This window comes from Chondrus crispus, genomic scaffold (assembly GCF_000350225.1).
Source record: "Chondrus crispus Stackhouse genomic scaffold, scaffold_156, whole genome shotgun sequence".
Lineage (NCBI taxonomy): Eukaryota > Rhodophyta > Florideophyceae > Gigartinales > Gigartinaceae > Chondrus > Chondrus crispus.
The window spans coordinates 186,968-209,788 of record NW_005179024.1 but is presented as its reverse complement, the minus strand read 5'-3'; the positions used below and the strand labels follow the sequence as shown (position 1 = coordinate 209,788).

General features: G+C 54.1%; 10 protein-coding genes; 6 read left to right on the top strand and 4 right to left on the bottom strand.

Annotated features, from left to right (window-relative positions):
* Positions 1-311: 311 nt before the first annotated feature.
* CHC_T00008794001 (to fill in) lies at positions 312-1,352 on the top strand. The gene has a single exon (XM_005713878.1). The coding sequence runs from the start codon at positions 312-314 to the stop codon at positions 1,350-1,352; it is 1,041 nt and encodes a 346-aa protein (XP_005713935.1).
* A 1-nt stretch (position 1,353) lies between these two features.
* CHC_T00002798001 (hypothetical protein) lies at positions 1,354-1,743 on the bottom strand. XM_005713877.1 is given in 2 exon segments: positions 1,354-1,476; positions 1,477-1,743. The coding sequence occupies 1 exon segment, from the start codon at positions 1,741-1,743 to the stop codon at positions 1,477-1,479; it is 267 nt and encodes an 88-aa protein (XP_005713934.1). The 3' UTR covers positions 1,354-1,476.
* A 2,228-nt stretch (positions 1,744-3,971) lies between these two features.
* CHC_T00002797001 (hypothetical protein) lies at positions 3,972-5,043 on the top strand. XM_005713876.1 is given in 2 exon segments: positions 3,972-4,892; positions 4,893-5,043. The coding sequence occupies 1 exon segment, from the start codon at positions 3,972-3,974 to the stop codon at positions 4,890-4,892; it is 921 nt and encodes a 306-aa protein (XP_005713933.1). The 3' UTR covers positions 4,893-5,043.
* Positions 5,044-5,078: 35 nt separating this feature from the next.
* CHC_T00002796001 (hypothetical protein) lies at positions 5,079-5,513 on the bottom strand. Its single transcript, XM_005713875.1, has one exon. The coding sequence runs from the start codon at positions 5,511-5,513 to the stop codon at positions 5,079-5,081; it is 435 nt and encodes a 144-aa protein (XP_005713932.1).
* Positions 5,514-7,418: 1,905 nt separating this feature from the next.
* Positions 7,419-9,029, top strand: CHC_T00002795001 (hypothetical protein). The gene has a single exon (XM_005713874.1). It carries the CDS (start codon positions 7,419-7,421, stop codon positions 9,027-9,029), a length of 1,611 nt encoding a protein of 536 aa, XP_005713931.1.
* Positions 9,030-9,116: 87 nt separating this feature from the next.
* Positions 9,117-11,515, bottom strand: CHC_T00010102001 (Heat Shock Transcription Factor, HSF). XM_005713873.1 is given in 2 exon segments: positions 9,117-10,120; positions 10,121-11,515. 1 exon segment carries the CDS (start codon positions 11,513-11,515, stop codon positions 10,121-10,123), a length of 1,395 nt encoding a protein of 464 aa, XP_005713930.1. The 3' UTR covers positions 9,117-10,120.
* CHC_T00002793001 (hypothetical protein) lies at positions 11,361-11,621 on the top strand. Its single transcript, XM_005713872.1, has one exon. It carries the CDS (start codon positions 11,361-11,363, stop codon positions 11,619-11,621), a length of 261 nt encoding a protein of 86 aa, XP_005713929.1.
* A 396-nt stretch (positions 11,622-12,017) lies between these two features.
* CHC_T00002792001 (hypothetical protein) lies at positions 12,018-13,777 on the top strand. XM_005713871.1 is given in 2 exon segments: positions 12,018-13,589; positions 13,590-13,777. 1 exon segment carries the CDS (start codon positions 12,018-12,020, stop codon positions 13,587-13,589), a length of 1,572 nt encoding a protein of 523 aa, XP_005713928.1. The 3' UTR covers positions 13,590-13,777.
* A 1,661-nt stretch (positions 13,778-15,438) lies between these two features.
* On the bottom strand, positions 15,439-17,530 carry CHC_T00008395001 (Leucine rich repeat-containing protein). XM_005713870.1 is given in 2 exon segments: positions 15,439-15,490; positions 15,491-17,530. 1 exon segment carries the CDS (start codon positions 17,528-17,530, stop codon positions 15,491-15,493), a length of 2,040 nt encoding a protein of 679 aa, XP_005713927.1. The 3' UTR covers positions 15,439-15,490.
* Positions 17,531-18,252: 722 nt separating this feature from the next.
* CHC_T00002791001 (hypothetical protein) lies at positions 18,253-21,474 on the top strand. XM_005713869.1 is given in 2 exon segments: positions 18,253-20,367; positions 20,368-21,474. 1 exon segment carries the CDS (start codon positions 18,253-18,255, stop codon positions 20,365-20,367), a length of 2,115 nt encoding a protein of 704 aa, XP_005713926.1. The 3' UTR covers positions 20,368-21,474.
* Positions 21,475-22,821: the final 1,347 nt, after the last annotated feature.

Sequence of the window (22,821 nt, the reverse complement as noted above, 5' to 3'; positions counted from 1 at the left end):
GAAAGCAACGTGCGAGGGATGACGTACTTGAACACTCACGAAGTGGCAGAACGCAACTGCAACCGTGTACGCGGTTATCGTGCGGAGCGCAACGACTTGTGTCAGCTTACTGAAGCAGTCCGTAATCACAAGCAGGAATCGTTTTCCTGTCTTCGTCTTGGGGAGCGGCCCCAAGATGTCGAAGGCGAGGCGGAGGTGCAGTACGCGTCAAGGCTTGCATACAAAATTAGATTGAACAGAATAGGCAAAACAGCCCTTTAACCGGATCAGTCCCGACCCCACTCCACTCGATATCCGATCCCCGCCCTGAAATGCCCATCACGTTCGACGCCGAGCTGCTCTCGGCCGGCGGCCTGACGGCCGTGGCCGCGCCGCCCGTGATCGACATTACGCTATCTCGCCCGTCTGCGCTGAACGCGCTTCTTCCGGCAACCTTCCACGGCCTGCACCACGTGCTAGACCGCCTGTCCACGCACGACGCCCCGCTCTACCTAGTCCTCCGCGCATCCGGCCGCGCCTTCTCGGCGGGCGGCGACGTGCGCTCTCTGCGTGGCGAGATCCTAGCACACGCGCCACGCTCCGCAGCGCGGCGCGCGGCCGCGCGCGCCATCCTCGCAACCGAGTACGACCTGCTGGCGCGCTGGGCGGCCCTCGACCGCCACCATCGCCTGACCGTGGCCGTCGGCGAGGGGCTTGCGCTCGGCGCCGGCGCGGGGCTGTTCCAGGCGTGCGCGGTGCGCCTAGTGGGCCCCCGCTTCTTCATGGCCATGCCCGAGGCGCGCATCGGCATCATCCCGGACTGCGGCGCCACGCGCTTCTACGCGCGCCTGCCCGGCTGCGTCGGCATGTACCTCGCGCTCACGGGCGCGCGCGTGCACGCCAGAGACGCACTGGCGCTCGGATTGGCGGATGGCGCGATCAAGGACGGGTGGCAGGCGGACGGCTTGGCCGACGGTGAGTTTGGCCCCGCGCGCATGCTTAAGGGCGGGGAAGAGGAAGCCTTGTTAGGAGAGAAGGGTGAGATCGCGCAGGCAAGTAGCGATATGCGGAGAGGCGTGGATGAGGTGTTTTCGGCCGCAGGGGTGGACGAGGTCTTAGAGCGGCTGCAGGCGAGGGAGGGGGAGTGGGCGAAAGAGGCGCTGAAGGCTCTCAATGCCGGAGCGCCAAAGGCAATTAGGGAAACTTTTAGGGTGATGAGGATGGCGTATGAGTCTAGAGGGGAGGGGGTTAGAGAGGCTATGGATAGGGAACTAGAGGTAGAGTCGCAGTTGTGCGCGGCGCCCGATTTTGAAGAGGGGGTCAGGGCAGCACTCGTGGATAAGGACGGAAAGCCCAAGTGGGAGCCGGTCTAAGTTAGGAGTGAAGTAGCTAGTATTTACATAGTGCTCTGGCAAAGTCTTCCTCCACCGCAAGAATGGGAAGATGTAAACTCGACGATTCGCAGGTGGGGCGAAGCATCAACGGGCGACGTATCGCTCACACCTTCTTCTTCTTCCTGGCGGCCTTGGCCCTGAGCAGAGCGCCCTTGTGTGGGCTCTTCGTTCTGGTGAAGGCAAACTCGCCTAACTTGTGGCCGATCATGTCTTCGACGATGGATATGGGCATCCACTTGCGCCCGTTGTGCACCTCGATCTGTCGCCCCACCCACTCGGGAAGGATCATGCTGCGCCGCGTGCCCCGCCAGATGTGCGGCAGTTTCTGCAGCGCATCCGCGAAAGGGCCCTTCCACACAGAGCGCGGCATCCTGCGGATCGAAGCAGAAGCGGATGGGAAAGGGTGCGAGGGGAGCGGTTGTGTGTGCGAGGATGGACCGCGTCGAGCAGCTTGCAACCAGCACAAACGAGTCGGGATCAAAAACAAAAGAAAAGGCCAGAAAACTCTTCTCGCCTATTCGCCCTCCCGCCTCTTCGCCGCCAGCCGCAGGCCCTCATGCGCCAGCCCCAGCGCCACCACGGCCGCCGTCTCGCTCCTCAGCACCCTCTCGCCCATCGCGACGACCTGGAAGCCCTCTGCCGTCATCATGGCGACCTCGTCCTCTGTCCACCCGCCCTCGGGCCCGATAGCGACGACGGCGCCGTCCCCGTTTACCGCCTCGGTCACGCACTTCCCGCCGCCCCTCGCGTGCGCCACGACGCGGCTCCACCGCGCGCGCCGCGCGTGCGCCACGCCCCACGTCTCGTCCGCGTCGCGCAGCACGCGCCGCAGCCCCCCGCGCTGCAGCACCACCCACGGCAGCTCCGCGTCCACGCCGCCCTGCACCACGCCCTCCGCCAGCCGCCGCCGTACGCCGTCCAGCCCCTCTACGCGCCGCGCGCGCGTGCACGCCGCCGCGCGCGCCGCCTCGCTTGCGTCCCGCTCCGCGTGCTGCCCGGCCACCCGCGCACGCCCTGGTAGCACTACCTCCCCCTCTGCGTCTGCCTGCACACCGTCCGCGGTCGCGCCCGGCTTGCCGCCGTCCCCTGCGCCGTCGCGGAACAGCTTGCAGTCCCAGTACGTCTTCTCCACCTTCTCCGCCGCTGTGATGATGACGCCTGCGACGCCCAGCGCCGCCGCAAAACCCAGCAGGCGCTGCATTACCTTGGGGCGCTGCATGGCGACGAGTAGGATCACGGGTGGGGGACCCGACACTGGCTGCCGCCCTTTGGAGGGGAACTCCAGTCGCACGGAACCGTCATCGAGGATTGTGGCTGGCGCTTCCTCGTGCAGGAATTTGCCCTCGACTGCGATGCGTAACGTTAGCGGAGGAGAAGATGGTGAGGTGCGTCCGCTGGGGTTGTGCAGAATTGTTCGGATGTGAACCGCGCGATCGTCCGAGGGAGGTAGGTGAGCTACATCTGCAGACGTTAGGTCGGCTTTCGTCAGCAGGACCCGGTTTAATCCGCCCTTGCCCATCGTTACAGGTGTTGCGTTGAGAGGAGTAGGTTGGAGGAACAAGACAGTTTGGCAAGGAAATCAAATGAGGGCGACGGAGGAGGAGGTGAGGTGGGGGTTGACGGTGGTCGGAACGGCGAAAAAAAGTTAATTTCCGAGACCCTGCGAATGATGTTTCGATTGTGTCTAAGCGCAAGGCGAGCAGTGCGCTAAATTATAGCGCACCTTTTTAGTAGTACGGCACTCTCAAGAGTGCGCAACACAACCAGTAAAGTTTTAGGTCTTTTTGCAAAGACTCTCAAACGATGCAAAGACGGGATAGATGATTATTGTTGGATTGACATCAGTGGAGACTGACGCGTACAGGGCGCGACTAAAACTGAGCAATCAGCGAACACAATTGGTAGCCATTTATGTGTACTGCTTGAAACGAATTCTGATTTTAATGTTGACATTCAACATTAACTGACATCAGGGGCTTTTGCGAGTAGGAAACCACTCTACACGCACAGGGCCGCTCGTTAAGTAGACAAGGACCCCTAAAGTAGTACCCACAGAAGAGAGTGGCTGGTCGAAAGTGTGCAGAAGTTAGCGGGTGGGTGGGCAAGAGAGAGGCATGCCGCTCGCCGTTGAGTGCGTTGAGTGCGCGCACTGCAGGCGCTACTTAAGCGGGGGACCTGTACGAGAGCGGCCCGGACAGCAGACCACCGACGGCCTCGAATCGCTATGCCTATGGAATTGTTTCCATCCATGTAAATGGCAACTACTCTGTACACTATGCAAATGAAATGAATACCCTAGGGTAGCTTGCAGGCATGCGGAATGGCAGCAACGCTATATTGAATATTGCATATTGATGCAAAGAGAGGAAATTGGAAAATCCGAAATTTATGAATAAGTTTCGGTGCTTCAAAAAAATTGTCACGAAAGACCGAATGCTCCATGGAAACGCTACACTCCGTGAGGACGGAAATTGCTTCCTCGCCCAGACAATACAATTAGTATCTGCCCCTTCCAACCACCAACGAGGCGGCTACGCACTTCTCTCCCCGGCGAAAACCACATTCGAATTCGTCTAGCGTTCGTCTAGCGTTCTCATCATGGACTCTGACAGCGACAGTGATGTCCCTTTGGACCAAATTCACGGGTCGTCGAATAACTCTGATGAGACTTTCGAAACGAAAATGGAGGTCGACGCGGACGACGAAGACGAGAATGAGGAAGTCGAGATTGAGATTGAAGAGGGAGATTCTGAAAGCGATGACGACGAGAATGATGACGAGGACAATGAGCAAGAAAGTGTAGAAGGACCGCAAGACGCTGAAGACCAAGTTGATGGTGACGAGGTCAGTGATGACGGTGAGGATGATGAAGACCGTGACGATGAAGACTACGATGACAATCAACCGCTTGATGCCGAACTCTGCAATGATCCTGCTCTTGGAAGTCAACCAGATTCGAGTGGAGACGCAGCCTACGAAGACGACCCGGACGATGATAGTGATGATGATGTTCCTTTATCAGCGAGCACTGGTACTTTTAGCAGGTTGCATAAACGCCCTTTCACTGCCCAACCGAAGAGCGAACTGAAAGCTAAAGCCAAGGACGAGGGGCTTGCCGCAGACGGGGAATCAGACTCGGATGATGACATTCCTCTTGCCGCACGTATCCCAAGGAAAACGGAACCCAGGAAGAGAAGAGCGCCGACAAAAAAGACACCTGCGACGAAGCGCCGCAAAACTACAACTACGACGCGAAAGGCAGCGTCAAAGACTACTACCAATACTTCACGAAAAGTCAAAAGGCAAGATGATGCGCCTTCGAAGAAATTTGAGAAACCGGGTCAGCGGAGGGAGGTACCCCTGGAAAACGATCCTGCACGGCTGTTCTATCAAAGTATGTATCACGAAAAACGCAAAAGGGGGAAAAACTCAACCATGGCGGAGACGTGGATGCTGAGACATGGCTTGCTTGAAGATGCCCTCGCGAAGAAGGTATTGGCAAAGTTAACAGCAAAGTAGGGACTTTCGTTCTTTCCTAGGTGCTTATTTAGATATCCTTGAGCTCGCTCGCCGCATAAGCGTATATTATGTATACTCCAAGGCAAGTGCCCACGTCTGCTTTGTGTGCATGCCACTACCCAACGTAAAGCACCGTTACTTTGTCCAGGAACTCAGTCGTTCATGTCTCTTTGCTGTATCTCTCGCTCAATCTGCAGGCAATGATATCCATGTTGAATATTGCAACACATAACGGTGAAGAATTGAAATAAATAACCGAGTCAGACAACTCGATACTGTTGCTGCAAATCTGTCCGACCCGCGTGGCAAAGTATTACGCTGATTACTTACCGCTTCCATGTTGTTGCGGATAAGCAGTGACACAATGAAGACACCAACAATACCAGACATAATGATACCAATTCCACCCATAAAGATTTGGCGTGTAAGGTCTTCTTCTGCAAGGAGCAGTGGGATTGACTGGGAAATGAGTGCATTGCTTGCAAGTGCCACCGGGCTGCGACATCGTTTCCTCAAATTAACGGCTGCGAAACGGGGCAATACCCTCTGCTGAGTTCGGCCATGTAGCCAGGAGGGAGATTCAATAAGAACCGGGGTTGATAAAATGAAACCGCCCTGCATTGAAAGAATGGACTATCTTGGGAAGAGCCTTCAACACAGAGTTGGTGTGGCACACCTCTGCATCGCTAGTTGGAAATCCTCCAGTCGTTTAACTACGACTTCGGACAGCAGATCAGGTGAGCTGAGCTCTCATGGGCCAGGAGTGGCGCCTTTGCCAATTAAAAAATCATTTCGAAAAAATGTACAGTGTGGCAGGGTCCCAGCAACCCCCCTCATACCGTACCTCAATAACCTTGTTCTTGGCACAAAAAGTTGGTTTGAGAACGCCGCTATATGCTTGAACACTTTCGCAGCCGACTCTCCATATATATTTCTGAAAACACCACCCGAAAACTGTTCGATTACTGTTCAGGTCGATGCGTAACACATGCATCTTAGCTATAGATCTCATGATGCAATCCTTTCTGTTGAGCAACATGTGAAGCAGAACACATAAAATCATTGTGCCCCAGGTATTCACATAGTTCACAAAGTCTATTTCTAGATCTACTGCTAATAGGACTACATTTGGCATTGTGTTGCTTCAGTCGTGCAAGCATATGGAGTTGCTATTATTTCTGTTAAAGTGCAGAACCCTGCTGAGCCCGACCTCTTTGAGAAGAGTTCACTGGAGGCGTTCAGTGTCATCGTGGGAGCTGCCGGAAACTGGGCCTTGGGCGTTAATACTTTCCAATGCTTACGGCAGAATCGAAGAAGTGCAAGACATGGGTAGCCTAAGTAGGCTCGTGTCATATACTCAGAGAACGGATGTTGAGACCAATCCACTGCAAGATGCTAAAGCAGACAAAAGATCCTGCTCTATTTTGTTTTTGAATGTAGATTTAGGCAAAGTACAGTAGTCCATTAACGGTTCAGGGATGCTTTCTGCAAACTCTTTCCTCATGCGTTTTACGGTAGGATGAGCAAAAGGAGTAAACTGGAGCTCTAAGGAAGTCTCTTGTATTTGTGACCAATGGCTTTTCGCTAAAGCAATACTACTAGGAATCGCTGTAACGGGATAGCGTAGAAATACAGGACAAGATTTTATCGCCCATTACGCCTTCTGTCTCTACCCTCCCCTCCGAGTATTCGACGAACAAGAGGTTGTACCAAGCGACGTCTCCATGGAGTAGAAGACAAGTATAGCAAAAACAAAAGAAACAAGGAAGGAATGTATGTCGAATGGAAGCGTCCGTTTTGATGGCGGCCCATGAACAAGGTTAGGCCTTTTCTGTTCACAGCGAGACCTAATCAGAGATGCGTTTGGGTGTCGAGAGAAAAAAGCATTCTTGGATTTCAAATTGAACTGCGAAAGGTGCCCTGAAAAGACCTAAGGAGGCAACCATTTCGGCTTTTCCGGGAATTCAGTTTCCCTACGTCGTAGGAAACCAGAATTCCTGGCAAAGCTAGCTTTTGAACCCTACGTTGTACAGTTCAAAAAGCTAGGTCTTAAATGGCTTTGTCCGTAGGGGTTCGGGATACTCCACAGGCGAAAAGGGGCGTAGAAGGGAAGCACACATACTTCGCTTCTGGGAAGTATCCTCTCACTGTGACATGTGAACATTTTGCAACGTTACTGTATGAAAGAAGCATGGTGTATGAAAGGCGCAACATTGAACAGCGCGCATCAGATAGGGCACAAAGAGGAGCACGATGATGTCGCTATCTCTCGGGCCAAAAGCACCTCGCGGAGGCCCACTCCCTTTTTCGCCGTGGACACGTGGCGATTTGGGCGACTCTCGTGAATTCGCGCAGCATTACAGATCTGATATTGACAGTGAAGGATTCGTTAAGCTACCCCTCTCGAAATCAATGGAATAAAACGGGGGAAATTTCGAAACTTTGAACCCCGCCGAAACAGCAGCATTGATTGGGCCGCGTAGCACCCGCCCTCAGCGCTGTCTGGCGCAGAACGGCTCGCTCGAAATGTCCCCAATGTTCCGCTTCTCCTATTCTGCCTCGCCTTGCTCCGCCACCTGCCCTCCTCATCTACATATACACACACATCCTTCACACCGATCTCTGATCTACCTATCGCTCCAGCGATATCTCCCCGCCACTATGGTCGACGCTATGGCGTTGCTAGCCGCCGCCGCTGCTGCGAAGCTCACCGGCGACCGCCTGGTCCGCGACTTTGTCGCATACATCCGCGAGACGAGCACCTCCATGTCCTCCACCGCCCAAGCCTACGCGTCCTCCTCCACCTACAAGAAGCGCTCTGCACGCAGACCACGCAGAACACGTCTCTCCAGACCCATGAAGCCCTCCACCTCCGGCCTTGGGCGTCGGCCCGCGTCCTCGCGCCTGTCTAAAAAGGTGTCTACCATGACCGACGCCGAGCTCGAAGCGGAGCTAGAAGCCCGCCGCCGCCGCCGCGCAAAGGAGCGAGAGGCCTATTCGAGAGCCATGCGCTCGGACAAATTGGCGGCTCTCGAGTCGGAACTTGATAGCCTGCGTAGGGAAATTGGTCGCCTCGACCCGCCTGCCCCGGGAAGAGCACCAAGACAACCGGCGGGGACCCCACCAAATGCTCGTTGGGAGGCCTTGCCGCGCTCGCGCAGACCCTCGATGTCCCACGGCCCGTCGCCGCCGGGCTTTGCGTATCCGAACACCCCGGGAGTCGCGGGCCCAACGGCGGGCACGCCGGCTCCACCAGTGGGTGGCCCGCCTCCACCACCGCCTCCACCACCACCTCCGCGCATGGGCAGTGGTGACGACGATGATGATGCGGAAGTCGACCCGGAGAAGCAGCGGTTGGAAAAGCTTGAAAGGCAAAAGCGACGCGAGGCGAAGAAGAAAGAACGTGAGCGCACTAAAAAGAAGATGACGTTGGCGGATATTATCCGCGCGGCGGGGCCGGATCCTGCGAGTCGCCTCAAGCCTGCTGGGCTTAAGCCCGCGGATTTGGAGCAGCAAGAGTGGGAACGCGCGAAAAAGGAGAGGGAAGAGAGAGAAGCGCGACAGGAACAGGAACGCGTGGAAAAAGAACGGCTCGTCAAAGAAAGTAAAACTCGGGTATCGGAGAACTCTTCCGCGAAGGGGAAAGAGAACGACGTTGAGAAAGAACAGGATACAAATGAAACAGGGGACAAGGGCAATCCGATGCCGACGGAAAACGGAGACAAGACAAACGGCAAGTCTACATCTGCCGGGAAGGATGAATCTGACAAGGAGAAGGACGGGGATGTTGCAGATGAAAAGAGTGGGGAGGAAACGAAGAAGTCGACAGAATCGCTTTCATCTAAGAAGCCGTCTGCCGATTCTAACAAGGGGAATGGGGAAGGGCCCAAAGAAGACGAGACGAAAACACAAGAAGCTGCACCAGGTAAGGATTCTGCCGCAGAAGCGATACAAAAGGCTGGTGCCAAGCGCAATGCGGAGAGCGAGGCAATTCAGGCATCCCCTGACGAGGCCCCAAAGGATTCAGAGAATGTAGCTCCGAACGCTCCTCAGAAGGTTGATACCAAGGAACCGGCAAAAACAGTTGAGGATGCAGGCAAAGCGCAAACAAATAAGCAGGTGGAAGCGAGTTCATGACTGTGCTAGTGTTCTCCATCACAACCACTGTTGACGGGGCTCCCCACAGTTCCCTTCCGTGCGTAGAATGGAACTTGAAGATGTATGTAATCCTAGACTCGATATCTTGAAGATATCAAACATTTATTTTTTCCATTTCACAGCAACCCATATGGTCGGCTCAGATTCGATAGTCCATGTGACTTTATGTTTGGCGTGAGGTGGAATGATTACCCAGTCCCCTATATTCATTCTAACTGCCAGCGAGTCCTTGAAGAGTAAGTCGGCCGCTCCTTTCAACACGGAGCAAAATTCAGTTTCTTCTTGATCATACCATTCTGAAGAAGTATGTCCATGGGAAACGATGCGTTCGATGACTAGACCGTTACTCTCTGCGAGTATTTTGAATTCCTCTTCATCAGCTCCGATGGGAATATTGTTAAAGAAGCTTGAAAATACGGGCGTTGGGGCAACTTGTTTGTCGCTCATTGCAACAGATATACACGATGACTCCAAAGGCTTCCTCTGGAGTGTTCGTTGCAAATCTGGGGCAGTTTTGAAGAGTGGATGACAATTGAGGCGTGGAAGATCTGCGAGTTGTACTTGACCAAGGATGTGAATTACCTCTCGAAGGTAAACTCTTTCCGCAACGCTGCTCGCGATCTGCGCTGGACCTTCCGTGTAAAATACAGTACAATCTCTGGCAAAATTCGTAGTTAGGAATTAGTGAAATTCACTTTTCACGTCATGAACCAGGATTCAAATTGTCTGCTTGCGGGATCCGTCTGCGTTGACCTCAGGAACGGGGCGAAGTTAGCCTTTCCGTTAGATAACCATTCCGTCTATGGTGATCGAGCGAGTCTTTCCAGTGCCCATCCCTTCAGTATCTCTCGCGCGTCATGATGCACTCAGGAAAAAGTTGCGGCAACCGACGCTTCTAATCGAATGGCACGGTTTCATAACTGGGTGCATGGGTCAATGACTCTTGCGAAGACCAGGCAATCATCGTGCATGGATTCGAGGTACTGATATCTTGGTATCGTCGTCTCTGCAACGAAACTAGTGGGCGACAAATAGTATGTACATATTCGTCCCTTTATGTACATATAGACTTAGAGATTCTGTGTGCGCTCTTGAAAGCCTTCGATTCGTTCCGCCAGTGCGTGTATATCAGTCCCCTCCGGCAAATGAGAAAGTGGAGGTGGCAATGGAGCGCCATCTGAATCCAAGTCAAGGAAGTCCTCGATGGCCTTTTCGTCACGGTCGCAGCCAGTGTTGACGTTAGTTGCTGCGGATACTTCGCCATTCACGTCGTCAAAACCCTTGCCACAAAAGTCCGGCGTGTCCAAATGTCCGTTCGGTTTGTCGGCGCTATTGTTAAGCGCAGACTCGATGGCGTCCATCGTCAAACTTGAATTTGGGGTGGAAGGCAATTCTTCCAATAACCCCAGGGCCTCATCGTGAATGGACATCGAAGAGTCTCCAGGTTCACGTACCGATATGCCGCCCTTAATTCGTGCAGACGAGTATGGAGAGAGCAGATTGTGAACAGCCGGATTTGCAGCAGGCGAAATCGGAGGCAGTTCTTCGTGTAGTTCTTGGACGGTTGCTGGAGCGAAAGCGAGCTTTGCAGGGGAGGAAGGCTCCTCCGAGCTTTTCAGCAACGACGGCGAGGGCCCTGGCTGTGAACTTCGTACGCGTGGGGTCGAAGGAGATCGGGACATGTTCATCTGCATTTGCTGCATCATGGCTCGCAGAGCATCCATTCCGGGTGGCGGCTGTGGGGCATGTGAGACAGGCTGGGAAGTGGAACGCGGTGGACTGTTGGCTTCAGTGACAACGTCGGTCATTTCCGCTTCGGAAGATGACATAATGCGTTTTCTTTTCCGAGACGCCATGGCTTCCGAATATGGCTGGAGCACCTGAGAAAAGTAGTGCATGATGAAGGCCTGCATTTGCTTTGAGTTGCTTTCCAAGTCTTCCATCCTGTTTTCGAGGTTGTCGCATTTGTTCTTGAGCTTCTCCTCCGCCTGTCGCGTAACAACAAGCTCCCTAATAAGCAGATCCTTATCCCTCTTTAGTGCTTTTACCTCTCCCTCAATACCGTAGTTGCCAAGCTCAACGACGGCTTTATGCGCGAGCGTCCCCGGGGCGACGACAGCCTGGCTAGCCTGGCTCGCCGCCTGGGACTTTGGTCTTCGCCGCGTGATGTCACGAAGGAGGTCTGGCCTTCCGCAGCGAAACTTTTCGTGACCAAACATCCAGCGGTCCGGGTCTTGCTTGTGGAAGCCGTACTGGTTGAGCTGGCGCACAAAGGAGGAGAAGTTGTTGTGCTTGAAAAACTTGGGGAGGATGTCGCGCCCGAATTCGCTCGGCTTGTGCACAGTGAAGGAACGGCCGGCGTCATCGGTCCACGACACAAGCTCGTCGATGGACGCATCGTTGACGAGTTGGAACAACTTGGTCGGGAAGGGGGGTGGTTGCGCTGGCCCGGAGGAGGAGCTCATGGTGAATGAGGGAGGGGGGACTGAAGGGGGGGAAGGAAAGCTGAAATGCGTGATGCGTGAGCCAGAGCGTCTGAAGAAGACGTGGGAACCACTATGTGAAAGATAGATGGGAGGGCGACTCAAACCGATCACGCCTGATTTAAGACTCGGCCCTTGTACATGTTGATGGGACAAGACTTGAAAACGCTAACAGTGTATCATACAGTACCATGGCGGATCATGAGATGGCATGAAACACACATGCACAGGCGGTGACACTTGCCGCGGTGACACTTGCCGCGGTAGCGCTTCGCTCAATTGCAATCATGCAGAAGAAATTGAGCGGAAGTCATTCAGCACCAATCAGTGACCGACACCGAGACGCTCAATCGGTCCCACGAGATCTCGGGAATTCGTTTCACCTCCTCAACGCGAAATACCCAAGGGTAGTCCCCGCCGATGACCGTTCTCTTTTCACAGAGACGATCTTCACTTTTCGTCGTCCACCTGCCGGTGTCTAACGATGTCTCCCCTACAGCCGGCCTTTGCTACCCCATGCCCAAAATCATGTTTTTCTTCTTTCACCCCTTCAAGACTTGCCTCCCGAACGGCGCAAATGCCATGCCCACACTCTCCCCGTCGTCGCCCCAGCCTGCACCTCCCATTCGTCGCTCGCTCCACCACCGCACTTCACGAGGACCCTCTCCAGGAAGACGCCTACCTTGATACGCCTCCCGTCAAGCGGGCCACCTCCACCCTCCCCATTGTCGCCGTCGTGGGCCGCCCCAACGTCGGTAAATCCACGCTCGTGAACCGCATAGCCGGCGCGTTCCATGACGGCTCCATCGTCGAAAACGTTGTCGGCATCACCCGCGATCGCACTTACCGCCCCGGAGTATGGAACGGGCGCAACTTCCAGGTTGTCGACACGGGCGGTTTGGTCTTCGATGACCAGTCAACCTTTATGCCAGAGATACGCACCCAGGCTCTCATCGCTATCCGCGAAGCCGTCGTTGTGGTGCTTTGTGTAGACGGAAGGGAGGGCGTGAATCCGCTTGATCTCGAGCTCGCCTCATTTCTACGGCGCGAGACCAAGAAGTCGTCCGTGTTTGTCGCAGTGAACAAGTGCGAGAGCGATGCGGGATTTTCGCAAGCGGCCGAGTTTTGGTCGCTTGGGTTGGGCGAGCCGTACCCAGTTAGCGCAATACATGGCAGCGGCACAGGAGACCTGATGGATATGGTTGTCGAGCCATTGCCGCCTATTGAAGGAGAGATTGAGGAGGATGTTGTTAATATTGCGATTGTGGGCCGTCCGAATGTCGGAAAGAGCAGCCTGCTTAATCTCATGACAGGGGAAAACAGGGCAATTGTTAGCGAGATTCCGGGCACGACGCGCGATGCGGTGGATGAAATAATCACCGTGAATGGCAAGCAATATCGGCTAATTGATACCGCGGGTATTCGACGAAGGACAGCGGTTACTTTTGGGACTGAGTTTTTCATGATCAACCGAGCGTTTAAGGCCATTCGGAGAGCGGATGTGGTGTTGCTCATGCTCGACGTATCTGAGGCCAGCGAACAGGACAGGAAAATTGCAGATCGCATCGCCGCGGAAGGGAAGGGGTGCATCGTGCTGGCTAACAAATGGGACCTTATCACAGAAAAGGACAACAGGAGTTACATTAATGCCGTCGGAGATGTCAAAGACCGAACCGTCTGTATACCGTGGGCGCCCGTAGAACTCGTGTCTGTCTTGGAGAAAAAGCGCATCGGCAAGATTATTGGGCTCGTCGAAGAAGCATTGGAACAACATCGACGCAGGGTGTCCACAGCTGTGTTGAACGAGATTTTACGTGAGGCTGTTGAATGGCATAAACCACCGGCGACGAAAACCGCGAGACAAGGCCGCATTTACTATTGCACGCAAGTCGCGAGTCGGCCTCCAACTATAGCGATGTTTGTGAATGAGCCCAGACTTTTCCATGAAAACTACCGGCGCTACATGGAAGGCCAGTTCCGGAAGTCCCTTGGATTTCAGGGAACACCGATCAGACTCGTCTGGCGGGGAAAGTCCAGACCACCAGCCCTGACCTAGGAATAATTTGTCTTTAGTCGTTAACGAGGTGTTTTGTGTCTGTGTGCTGTGGGCCAAAAAGGTGCACTGTGCTTCACCTCACGTTAAGGTGCGCAAACACCGTTCGTGGTGCAAATTGGGGTTGAAGGAGCCGACATCTGGGAATAAATGATATCAAATGACTGACTAGGTTTGTTTCAATGCCCGCATACTGCTTCTTATGAACATGTTAGATCGGAATGGATATGGCATATTGCCAACGCCAGGAGTCGAATAGCACTTATCGACTCTTAGGAAAATTATAGTATTCTAAGTAGGAAGAGCCAAGTCGTGTTACGACGGCGAGTGCATGGTGCGGAATAAGTCCTTTGTGTATTCGTAAACTTCGTCTGGGGTCCCAATAGCGGAGTCCACTTCGCGCAACAGACCACGTCGTCGATAATAATCAATCACAGGCATTGTCGTTTTTGTAAATGTTTGAAGGCGTCGTTTTACCACTTCTTCATTGTCGTCTGCTCGGCCACTTGTTTCAGCTCGCTTGGAAAGTCGTCTTATCATCACGCTCTCATCACAGTTGAAGTACAGAACAAATTCGCAAGTTGCCACCAGCTCTTCAAAGGCATGAGCCTGATCCATAGCCCGTGGAAAGCCGTCTATGAGCACACAATCGCATGATCCGCTGAATTTCGCAAGCTCGTCATTGAGTAAGGTCATGGTCACTTCACCAGGGACAATTTCTCCCTTTTGCATAATCTCTGCGATCGTTTTCCCTATTGGTGCTTCGCCTGCAGCTTCGCGGCGTAGCAGGTCTCCGACGCAGACTTGTACAAAATCGAAATCTTGCAGCAACATTTCACATTGCGTTCCCTTTCCGCTCCCTGGTCCGCCTAGCACGAAGACAACCGGGGGGATCGGCAACCGAGAAGTGGTCGGGAGGGTAACATTTGAATATTGCGGCGCTTCACTGGGGTGGGTACAGAGCAGCGTTGGTCGCTTAAATCGTATTTGCGGTCGTCGCGTTGTCAGCATGGGGATTGAAAAGCAAAGCATATTGCGAAGCGGTGGGAAGGGTCGATCAAACGCGCCGGAGTCGAGTTGCCGTTCGTCACTTGTTCAGGTTGCGATCGAAAAAATCAGTAAGGACAATGTAGCTGGAGCCCGTTGCTTTTTGCTACACCACGGCCTGGGACAGAGGAGCAGAGAGCCGAATAAATTGATGGAAGTGATCTGGCGGCGGAAGCTATGAGAGGGGGGGGGGGGGGGGGGGGGGGCTATCGGGTGAATTTGAAGTGCTCATGTGCGGGAAGTCATACCCATACCGTAGAAAACAGGATATGTGGATCAGTGGATTTAGAGGGTTTTCCTTCCCGCCCTGCTGACAATTCCACCCACGTAACCAGCACACTGTACATGCGAATGTTACATTCCCCGATTCAACTTTGGGCACCAAGGTACTGAATGCATGTTGACATGCGAAGCGAAAACAGTGCATTAACATGGAAGTTGACATCAACTTCCATGTTTCAAGTTGCAGATAACTTCCCTGTTCAGGAATCGAGTTTTCTGAGCAAAGCGATATGATGGAATGCGGGGCGTAACGACGACACGCAGTAGCCATTCTGACTCATCCTACCATCAGTGAAAACGCGAGCTCTTGACAGCCTCCGTGCATGTGTGGATGGGAGGAGCAACATAGAGCATCCATATTGGAAATTCCCTCGACTGGAAACGACTCTACCTACAAGAAAGAAAGTGTAACCAGAGCTCGCTTCGCAGACAACCCTCGTCGGCAAATCCAAGCTTCGGCCTCTACCATTGGTATTATGTCCACTATGTGCCAACTAATCATCAAACTGGAGCCCGCGATTCGCCAACAAAACGTACGTTTAATATCTCGTTTAGCGATGTAGCAGATAACACATCTACAGCGCCATAGTTTGTACTCCGTCAATGTCGTTGTATTTCAAGTTATTGCCAGGATCTCCATGGTAGTTGCAGCCTGCGATATTGCGCAAAATCTCCACTGGGGACCCCTTGAGGCGACTCCGAACTTCTTTGGCGTTGTAAAGTTGGGTTTTCTCAAAACAGAGATCAACTAATTGGCTCAGTTTCTCAGCGCATTCCGGGAACTCTTGAAAATTCATGTTGCCGGACACATCCAGCGAGGACAAAACCGATCCTTCCTGAGCAAAGTCATGTGGTAAGGTTCTTAGCCTATTTTCGGACACATCCAAGTGCCTCAGTGCCTTCAAGTTCATGAAGCCACTGGGAAGCTCACAAATGGCGTTCTTCTTGACGTTTAGAGATTGTAACCTCGTCAAGGAAGTAATTTCGTCTGGGATCGAAGATAATTTGTTTCGAGATAGATCCAAAATGATTAAACCGCTGTCGCTGGGAAAGATGTGAATAAGTTGGAGACTATTTTGTCGCAGATTCAACCGAATCACATTCAAAGAAACTATCCATTCCCAAATTGCATGTGGGACCTTCGTAAGACGATTATAGCTCAAGTTAAAGTATCTCGTTGTCTTGTCATTTTCTGGCGGCTGTTTCCGCCTGGTGCATCTTTCCATGATATTGCACAACTCCGTGTCTACGAGACCATAAAATGCAAGCTCGAAGTACGGTATTTGCATTGCAAAGCATCTCTCAACGGTTGCTTTTGCTCTTTCCAAATTCCCACCCATAGGTTTCAGCAACTTTTGATACGCTGTAGACCGTCGTGATTCAGCTTCCTCCACATGGGACACAGCCGGCTCGTCGACATCCACGTTTTCCACGCTGGGCTGCGATGTAGACTTTTCGGTGGGCTCCACAGCTTTGTTTCCGTGAACTTCTACTTCAAGTGCCTCTCCACTCGCGAGACTTCTTTCCTGTCTCAGAGATGGGCTGCCAGTTCGCGGTGCTACTAAGCTCCTTAGGCGCGGTATTTTCAACCCATCTGCACGAGCAGTGCTTGACGGCTTGGACTTGACCTCCCCATTTCGCTGGGAAACGTCTCGTTTCAGATCTTGAGGTACAGACGGTATACTAAGGGCTTTCTTTGAGGAAGGCAAAAGGACAGACGGCTCACCGAATCTTCGTCGCTTTGAAGTGGCGCTCGAGCGTATACGATCTGTACCTTTTCCTGCGCCCCTGCTTTGCAGTCCTGGCTCTCGGAGACGTAGCACTCCTTCGTTCTCATGCTTTGCAATAGTTGGTTTCTCCAAGTTTTTAGATCGCCCCGGTTTTTTTTGTCGGTCAAGGTGAGAACCTTTTGGTTTTGCCGGCTTTTCGTGTTCCAACGGCGTCGGCGAAGTGTGCTGATCCCTTTCCCTTGATTGGGTGAGAGTTGTATCTACTATAGACGGGTGCGCCTTGCAGTTTCGTGTCTGATGACCTTCTGAAACGCTCCTCCTTGGAGCTGGCTGAAATTGGGGATTGGCGATTGCCATGGCGGTCATTGGTCGGAGTGATCGGCGTGGCCTCTTGGGTACATGCTCTACGGGCGGGCCTTCGTCAGCTGATTCCGCAATTTGCGTGAAGTAGTCGCCCGCGGGGGGGGGATTTCGATTGTTGAGGTCGACGAGTTGGTAGTTTACAGTCAGGATCTCCGGGCTCGAAGAACGGCGGGATGTAATCTGGCGGGTAGCTTGGGGTAAGGGAGTTTGACCGTCAGTTCGTGGGCGAGAGAAGCGTGCAAACTTGGCACTCGGTGGAGAAATAGCTCGCCTGGGAATGAATGGTGCATTGGCGCTTGTTGTACGGGCTCTGGTGGCCAATACCTTAGTGAGCTCGAACGGATCCGTCGGGGGTTTTGATAAGGAAGGCGAGGGATTTTGAGGCTGCTTATCTGGAAGCGGCGTGTACTTGAATGGAGTGGTTTGAGAGGGAGGAAGGGTGGTTGACGGTGCTACGTCGAAACCCTGTCTCTGCGCAGGGGTGGGTTCCTTGCCAGGGAGGTGCTTGTGCGGTTGAAACATACGCTCTGGCATGGCGCCGCAGTTGGTAGTGCTGTATAGGAAGGGGAAGGGGGGGGAGGGGGGGTGGGTGGACTGGTGCAGGGGTAGGGTAAATCGAGGAATTTCGAGTTAGGAAGAAATAGTTTGAAAAAACATGGCTTCCACACGACGGAAGCCTTGCGGCAGAGCGCAAAGTCAATCGGGGGCCGGCGTTGAGGAAGCCGCACCGACGGACAACAATAGAAGGGGGAAGGGGGGCGGCGAACAAGACAATACACAAGTTGTCCGCCAAAGCCGGTCTACCCCAACAAATGCCAAATGGAAGCGGAGCATGCACTGTACAGTACCAAGGGTACATCTATATAACGCCCTTCACAAATGAAACAGCACAGGGCGGTACGCCCAGTCGCAACCGGAAATTCAAGCGACACCCAATTGCGTCCAAGCATCACAGATCCGATACACGATGCTCATTGGTACGGCCTCAGAAATATCTGAAAATCCAATCATCGCTTTTGATCCCCGGTAAAAGGCAACATCATTTCGCGCCACTCTCAGACTGCACCCCTCACTCCGTCTAGACGCCGCCGACTCCTCCCGCCCTCCCTTTCACGGAGACAGCCTCCCCACCCGCCCTTGACTTGACTCAGACACCCTCCCGTCCTGACACCCGTGTCTCACTCCTCTCCCTTCCGAGCTGTATCCGTGCTGGCCACACCCACACAGCCTCTGCTTTACCTAACATGGTTTCGGCCGTTGAAGTCCCTTCCACCTTGGGGTTCACTTCCGCCGCCTCGCTAGATGCCGTGTATGGCGACGGCACAGCCGCACGCGTGCACAGCTCTCGAATCCTGGTTGTTGGCGCTGGCGGAGTCGGCTGTGAGCTTGTTAAGAACCTCGCATCTACAGGCTTCTCGCACATCACCCTCATCGACCTCGACACCATCGACGTCTCCAACCTCAATAGACAGTTTCTCTTCCGCAAGCACCACGTCGGCAAATCAAAGGCTGTCGAGGCGGCCGCCACCATCACCGCCATGGTGCCTTCTACTGAAATTGAGGGTATCGTCGGCAATATCAAGGACACCAAGTTCGGCATCAGCTTCTTCAAGAGCTTCAACATCGTCTGTTGCGCACTCGACAACCTCGAGGCCCGCCGCCATGTTAACCGCATGTGTCTGGCAGCCGATGTGCCCATGATCGAGAGCGGCAGCACAGGGTATGTGGGACAGACCTCTGTCGTAGCAAAGGGGTTTGAATGCTACGACTGTACTACGCGGCCTCAGCCGAAGTCGTACGCGGTATGTACCATTAGATCCACGCCAGAAAAACCCGTCCACTGCGTGGTCTGGGCAAAGTTTCTCTACGAGCTCATCTTTGGTCCGGATGACGACGGCAACGTCTTGAAGGATCTCGACATGGATACGGGCCGCGCGGCGAACGAGGCCTCTGCTTCGATACCAGACACGGAGAAGACAGGGCCTAAGGAGGATGCGAAGAAGGGCAAAGAACCTGTAAAAGCCCCACAGGCGAACGGTCATGAAAATGGTCACTCAGAGCAATCAACTGAAAACAACGGTACCGTCATTGCGCCAAAATCTAAGCGCGTGCGATACGCTGAGGGCGAAGATCCAGAGGAATTTGCTAAACGGGTCTGCGAGCTCGTATTCGTGACCGATATTGAAAAGCAAAGAAAAATGACAGAATTGTGGCAAGAGCGCGCACCGCCTCTTGTGTACGATGTTGGTGGAGTTGTTGACAATCTTTCAGAGGAATTTAAGCAACCCAACCTGTCGGACCAGACTTCGTGGACAAAAGAGAAGAGCGCGGTTGTGTTCAGAGAAACCTTGAAACACATTGCCTCACATCGAAAGGAGGAGGTCGGGAATCTCACCTTTGACAAAGATGACAAGGATGCGCTCATGTTCGTCTGTGCTGCATCCAATCTCAGATCGCATGCCTACGGGGTGCCACTGCAGAGCCCTTTTGCAGTCAAAGGAATTGCAGGCAATATTGTCCATGCAATCGCTACAACAAATGCGGTCGTTGGAGGACTAATTGTACAAGAGGCTCTGAAAGTTATGGCTAATAATGGCGACGTCCGCGACTGTCTGACCACGTTTGTCAGCAAGGCACCGGTTGGAGCAAGAGTGATGAAGATATTGTATCCGGAGCAATTACGGAAGAAGAACGAGAAATGCTTTGTCTGCTCGAAGGGTCACCTGCAGTTAATCCTTGACTTGGAGAAGACCAAATTGAGGACAGTGGTCAACACGGTGCTGCAGAAGAGAATGTGTGTTCTACAGCCAACTGTGAACCTGACTGCAGGAGAGTATCACAATACCCTTTATGAATGCGGAGTGGGGCTTGAGGCAGATGAAATAGAAGAGTACGAGCAGAATTTAGAAAAAAGTCTTCAGGAACTACGAGTCACAGATGGAAGCGAACTGGTTGTATCAGATTTGGCGCAAAATCTGAGCTGCACCGTGCATGTGAGCCATGCGAGCGGGTTGTATGAAGATAAGGCAGAATGGGAGAGGTTCAGGCTGGAAGGTAAGATTCAGGAAGCTGAGGTTGACACGAACGGGGTTCGTTCTGAAGATGATAGCACTGAAGACGTTGACGATGAATGTCTTGAAGTACCGGTACAAGAGATGGAGGGCAGCTGTGCAGCTGCTCCGAATACGTCAGTCGCAATTGCTGACGAAGCGAATGTAACGGTGACAGCGGAAGGAGAGGACCGAGGTGGTAAGAAGAGAAGTCTGGACCATGCTGAGAATGGAAGATTGGACGGGGAACCAGAATCCAAAAAGATGCGAGGAGAAGAAAGGGAAAGTATGGAGGCGGAAAATCGATGATTGGAACAGGCGTGGCCGTAAAGCATGTGCAAATCAAAACATATACGCACGACTTGAGGTAAGACTCAGACGATGCATTTATTGCACTTGGTAAACTATACAGAAGAGTGAGATTTGCGAAGCCCGAGGCCACGCGTGGTGTTACCGCGAGGCGACATGTACATACTCCGATACTTCCCCAGGGAGGAGTCCGTGAGAGAGCACACGTGCTCTCTCTCACGCCAGCCCTTTTGCGGTGGACATACGGCCAGGGACGGGCAACCGCAGGGGGAAATAATCTACACGCAGATGGCTTGCGTTGGCAGTCTCAACAGGTGCAGTGAAACTGACGTCTGAACTGCTCTGCGAACAGAGCCGCTATGAACAACAAGATGAGAAAGGGGAGGTCTGTGGTCTCGTCGCCGAACGCCTCGACAACGTTGTTCTGCTCGTCGTCAGCCGCCGGGGCTTGCGCAAGCTTCTGCGGGCGACGGCCTGAGCCGTCGTTTCCGTTGTTATCACTGCGGTCTGGGAATTCCATGTCGTTGTCTGATTGCCTGTGCAATACAAGGAGGAAGCGAGGAAGGGCTAGGCTGCGATATAGGCAAGGCTTCTGTGGCGATGTCGGCAACCGACAGTATGAGGGTGGATGCGACTTGCAAGAGGCTAGCGTCAGGTGTGTGAATACAGAGCGATGTGAGACCGCCGTGTGGAGCGTTGCTGGGCGGAAGAGTACTGGGGCGCGACCACGCGGTGAATCCCGTGAATTTGTCGTGGCGGAAGTGCGCGACTGATGGCGCCCGTTCTTGGGGAGAGGAAAATATTGTCGCGGAGCCTGATGTGACCGTGCATGAGATATACTCCCTTCCCTGCACTGTGAAATTATTGAATTTCAGCATCCGTGGAGAATGATGCGCATTGTGCGGTACGTGGCGGTGACCCCTCTCCCCTGCTGCTTTTTGCGGGCCAGCCGCCTACAAAAGCATCTTCTTCTAAGAAACGCGGGTTCGCAAAATGTCCCCAACAAAAAACAAATACAAGCACCGATTTCACGATTTTCATTCTAGATCAGCGCGCACCAGGTATTGGTGCAGAATTAAAAATTGCCCATCTTGTAGCTTCAGGCCATAAATGCGAGGTATCGTGCTGTAATTTACTGTATGTAGGTGCACCATATCCCCCTCGACGGCACCACATCATATCGCGCCACCACGTATTCAACCTGTCCAGACCCCCAAAACGCTCACCATCGACGTCCTTTTTGCCGATTGCTCCTCCCGCAACGACTTTCGATATCTCGCCTTCCAAGATGATCCGTCGATCCGTTCGCCTCTTCCGCCTCCCCCAACTCAGCTCTCGTTCCCTTACAACCCAACCGCTCACCACCACACCCCCCACCCCCCTCCTTCTCGAGCTGCACCGTCGCATTCGTTTCCACGGTCCCCTAACCGTCGCCGAGTACATGCGCCAATGCCTACTCCACCCAATCCACGGCTACTACACCACAACGCCAACCATCTTCGGCCCCCAGGGCGACTTCTACACCTCCCCCACCCTCTCCGCCCATTTTGGCGAGCTGCTTGCCGTCTTTCTCGCGCATCACATCCCCCCGCCCTACACCCTTATCGAGCTCGGCCCCGGCACCGCCTCCCTCCTCTCCTCTGCCCTCCCTGCGCTCCGCACCCTGCGCTCCTCGCCCAGCTCTATTTCGCTCGTCGACCGCTCGCCCCTCCTCCGCGACGCCCAGAAAGCCGCTCTCCGCGCCGCGGCCAGCCCCCCCGTCTCCTGGTTCGACTCGCTCGAGCACGCGCTGGAGCACTCGGACCCTTCCATCCCGCGCGTCTTCCTCGCGCACGAGTTTCTCGACGCGCTTCCCGTGCACGTCTTCCAGCGCGAGCACGCGACCGCGCCGTGGCGCGAGCGTCTCGTCGACGTCGCGCCGGACGCAAGCGACGACAGCCCACGGCTGCGATTCGTGCTCGCGCCGAGCGCCACGCCAGCGTCCGCGCTGCTGGGCGTGTTCCCGGCCCCAGTGGATGCAACTGTGACAGAAGTAGGGGCAGAGGCGGCCGGAACGGTGGAGACAATGTCGCGCGCTGTGGGCGAGTCCGGGGGGATGGCGCTGTTGGTGGACTACGGCGGGGTGGGGGTAGGGGATACGCTGCGAGGTTTTAAGAAGCACCAACAGGTTGACGTGCTGGCGGAGCCCGGACGGGTGGATATGACGGCGGATGTGGATTTCGGGCACTTGCGGACGGCGGTGGAGCGGGTGGACGTGGACGGGGTGCAGTTTCGCGGGCCCGTGACGCAGAGAGAGTTTTTGCTGAGGCTAGGGGCGGCGGCGAGGTTCCGCAACGTCGCTCAAGGCGTCGTAGAGAGGGGGGAGAGGGTAGGGGACAGCGATGACGTGGTGGATAGAAAGTTGCAACGGCTGCAGGGCGAGTACGATCAGTTGGTGGGTGAGACGGAAATGGG

What these genes read in the sequence shown, in the direction of transcription:
- CHC_T00008794001 (XM_005713878.1), top strand. Translation starts at nt 312, where the DNA reads ATGCCCATCACGTTCGACGCCGAGCTGCTCTCGGCCGGCGGCCTGACG.
- CHC_T00002798001 (XM_005713877.1), bottom strand. Translation starts at nt 1,743, where the DNA reads ATGCCGCGCTCTGTGTGGAAGGGCCCTTTCGCGGATGCGCTGCAGAAA.
- CHC_T00002797001 (XM_005713876.1), top strand. Translation starts at nt 3,972, where the DNA reads ATGGACTCTGACAGCGACAGTGATGTCCCTTTGGACCAAATTCACGGG.
- CHC_T00002796001 (XM_005713875.1), bottom strand. Translation starts at nt 5,513, where the DNA reads ATGCAGGGCGGTTTCATTTTATCAACCCCGGTTCTTATTGAATCTCCC.
- CHC_T00002795001 (XM_005713874.1), top strand. Translation starts at nt 7,419, where the DNA reads ATGTCCCCAATGTTCCGCTTCTCCTATTCTGCCTCGCCTTGCTCCGCC.
- CHC_T00002793001 (XM_005713872.1), top strand. Translation starts at nt 11,361, where the DNA reads ATGTCGCGCCCGAATTCGCTCGGCTTGTGCACAGTGAAGGAACGGCCG.
- CHC_T00010102001 (XM_005713873.1), bottom strand. Translation starts at nt 11,515, where the DNA reads ATGAGCTCCTCCTCCGGGCCAGCGCAACCACCCCCCTTCCCGACCAAG.
- CHC_T00002792001 (XM_005713871.1), top strand. Translation starts at nt 12,018, where the DNA reads ATGTCTCCCCTACAGCCGGCCTTTGCTACCCCATGCCCAAAATCATGT.
- CHC_T00008395001 (XM_005713870.1), bottom strand. Translation starts at nt 17,530, where the DNA reads ATGTTTCAACCGCACAAGCACCTCCCTGGCAAGGAACCCACCCCTGCG.
- CHC_T00002791001 (XM_005713869.1), top strand. Translation starts at nt 18,253, where the DNA reads ATGGTTTCGGCCGTTGAAGTCCCTTCCACCTTGGGGTTCACTTCCGCC.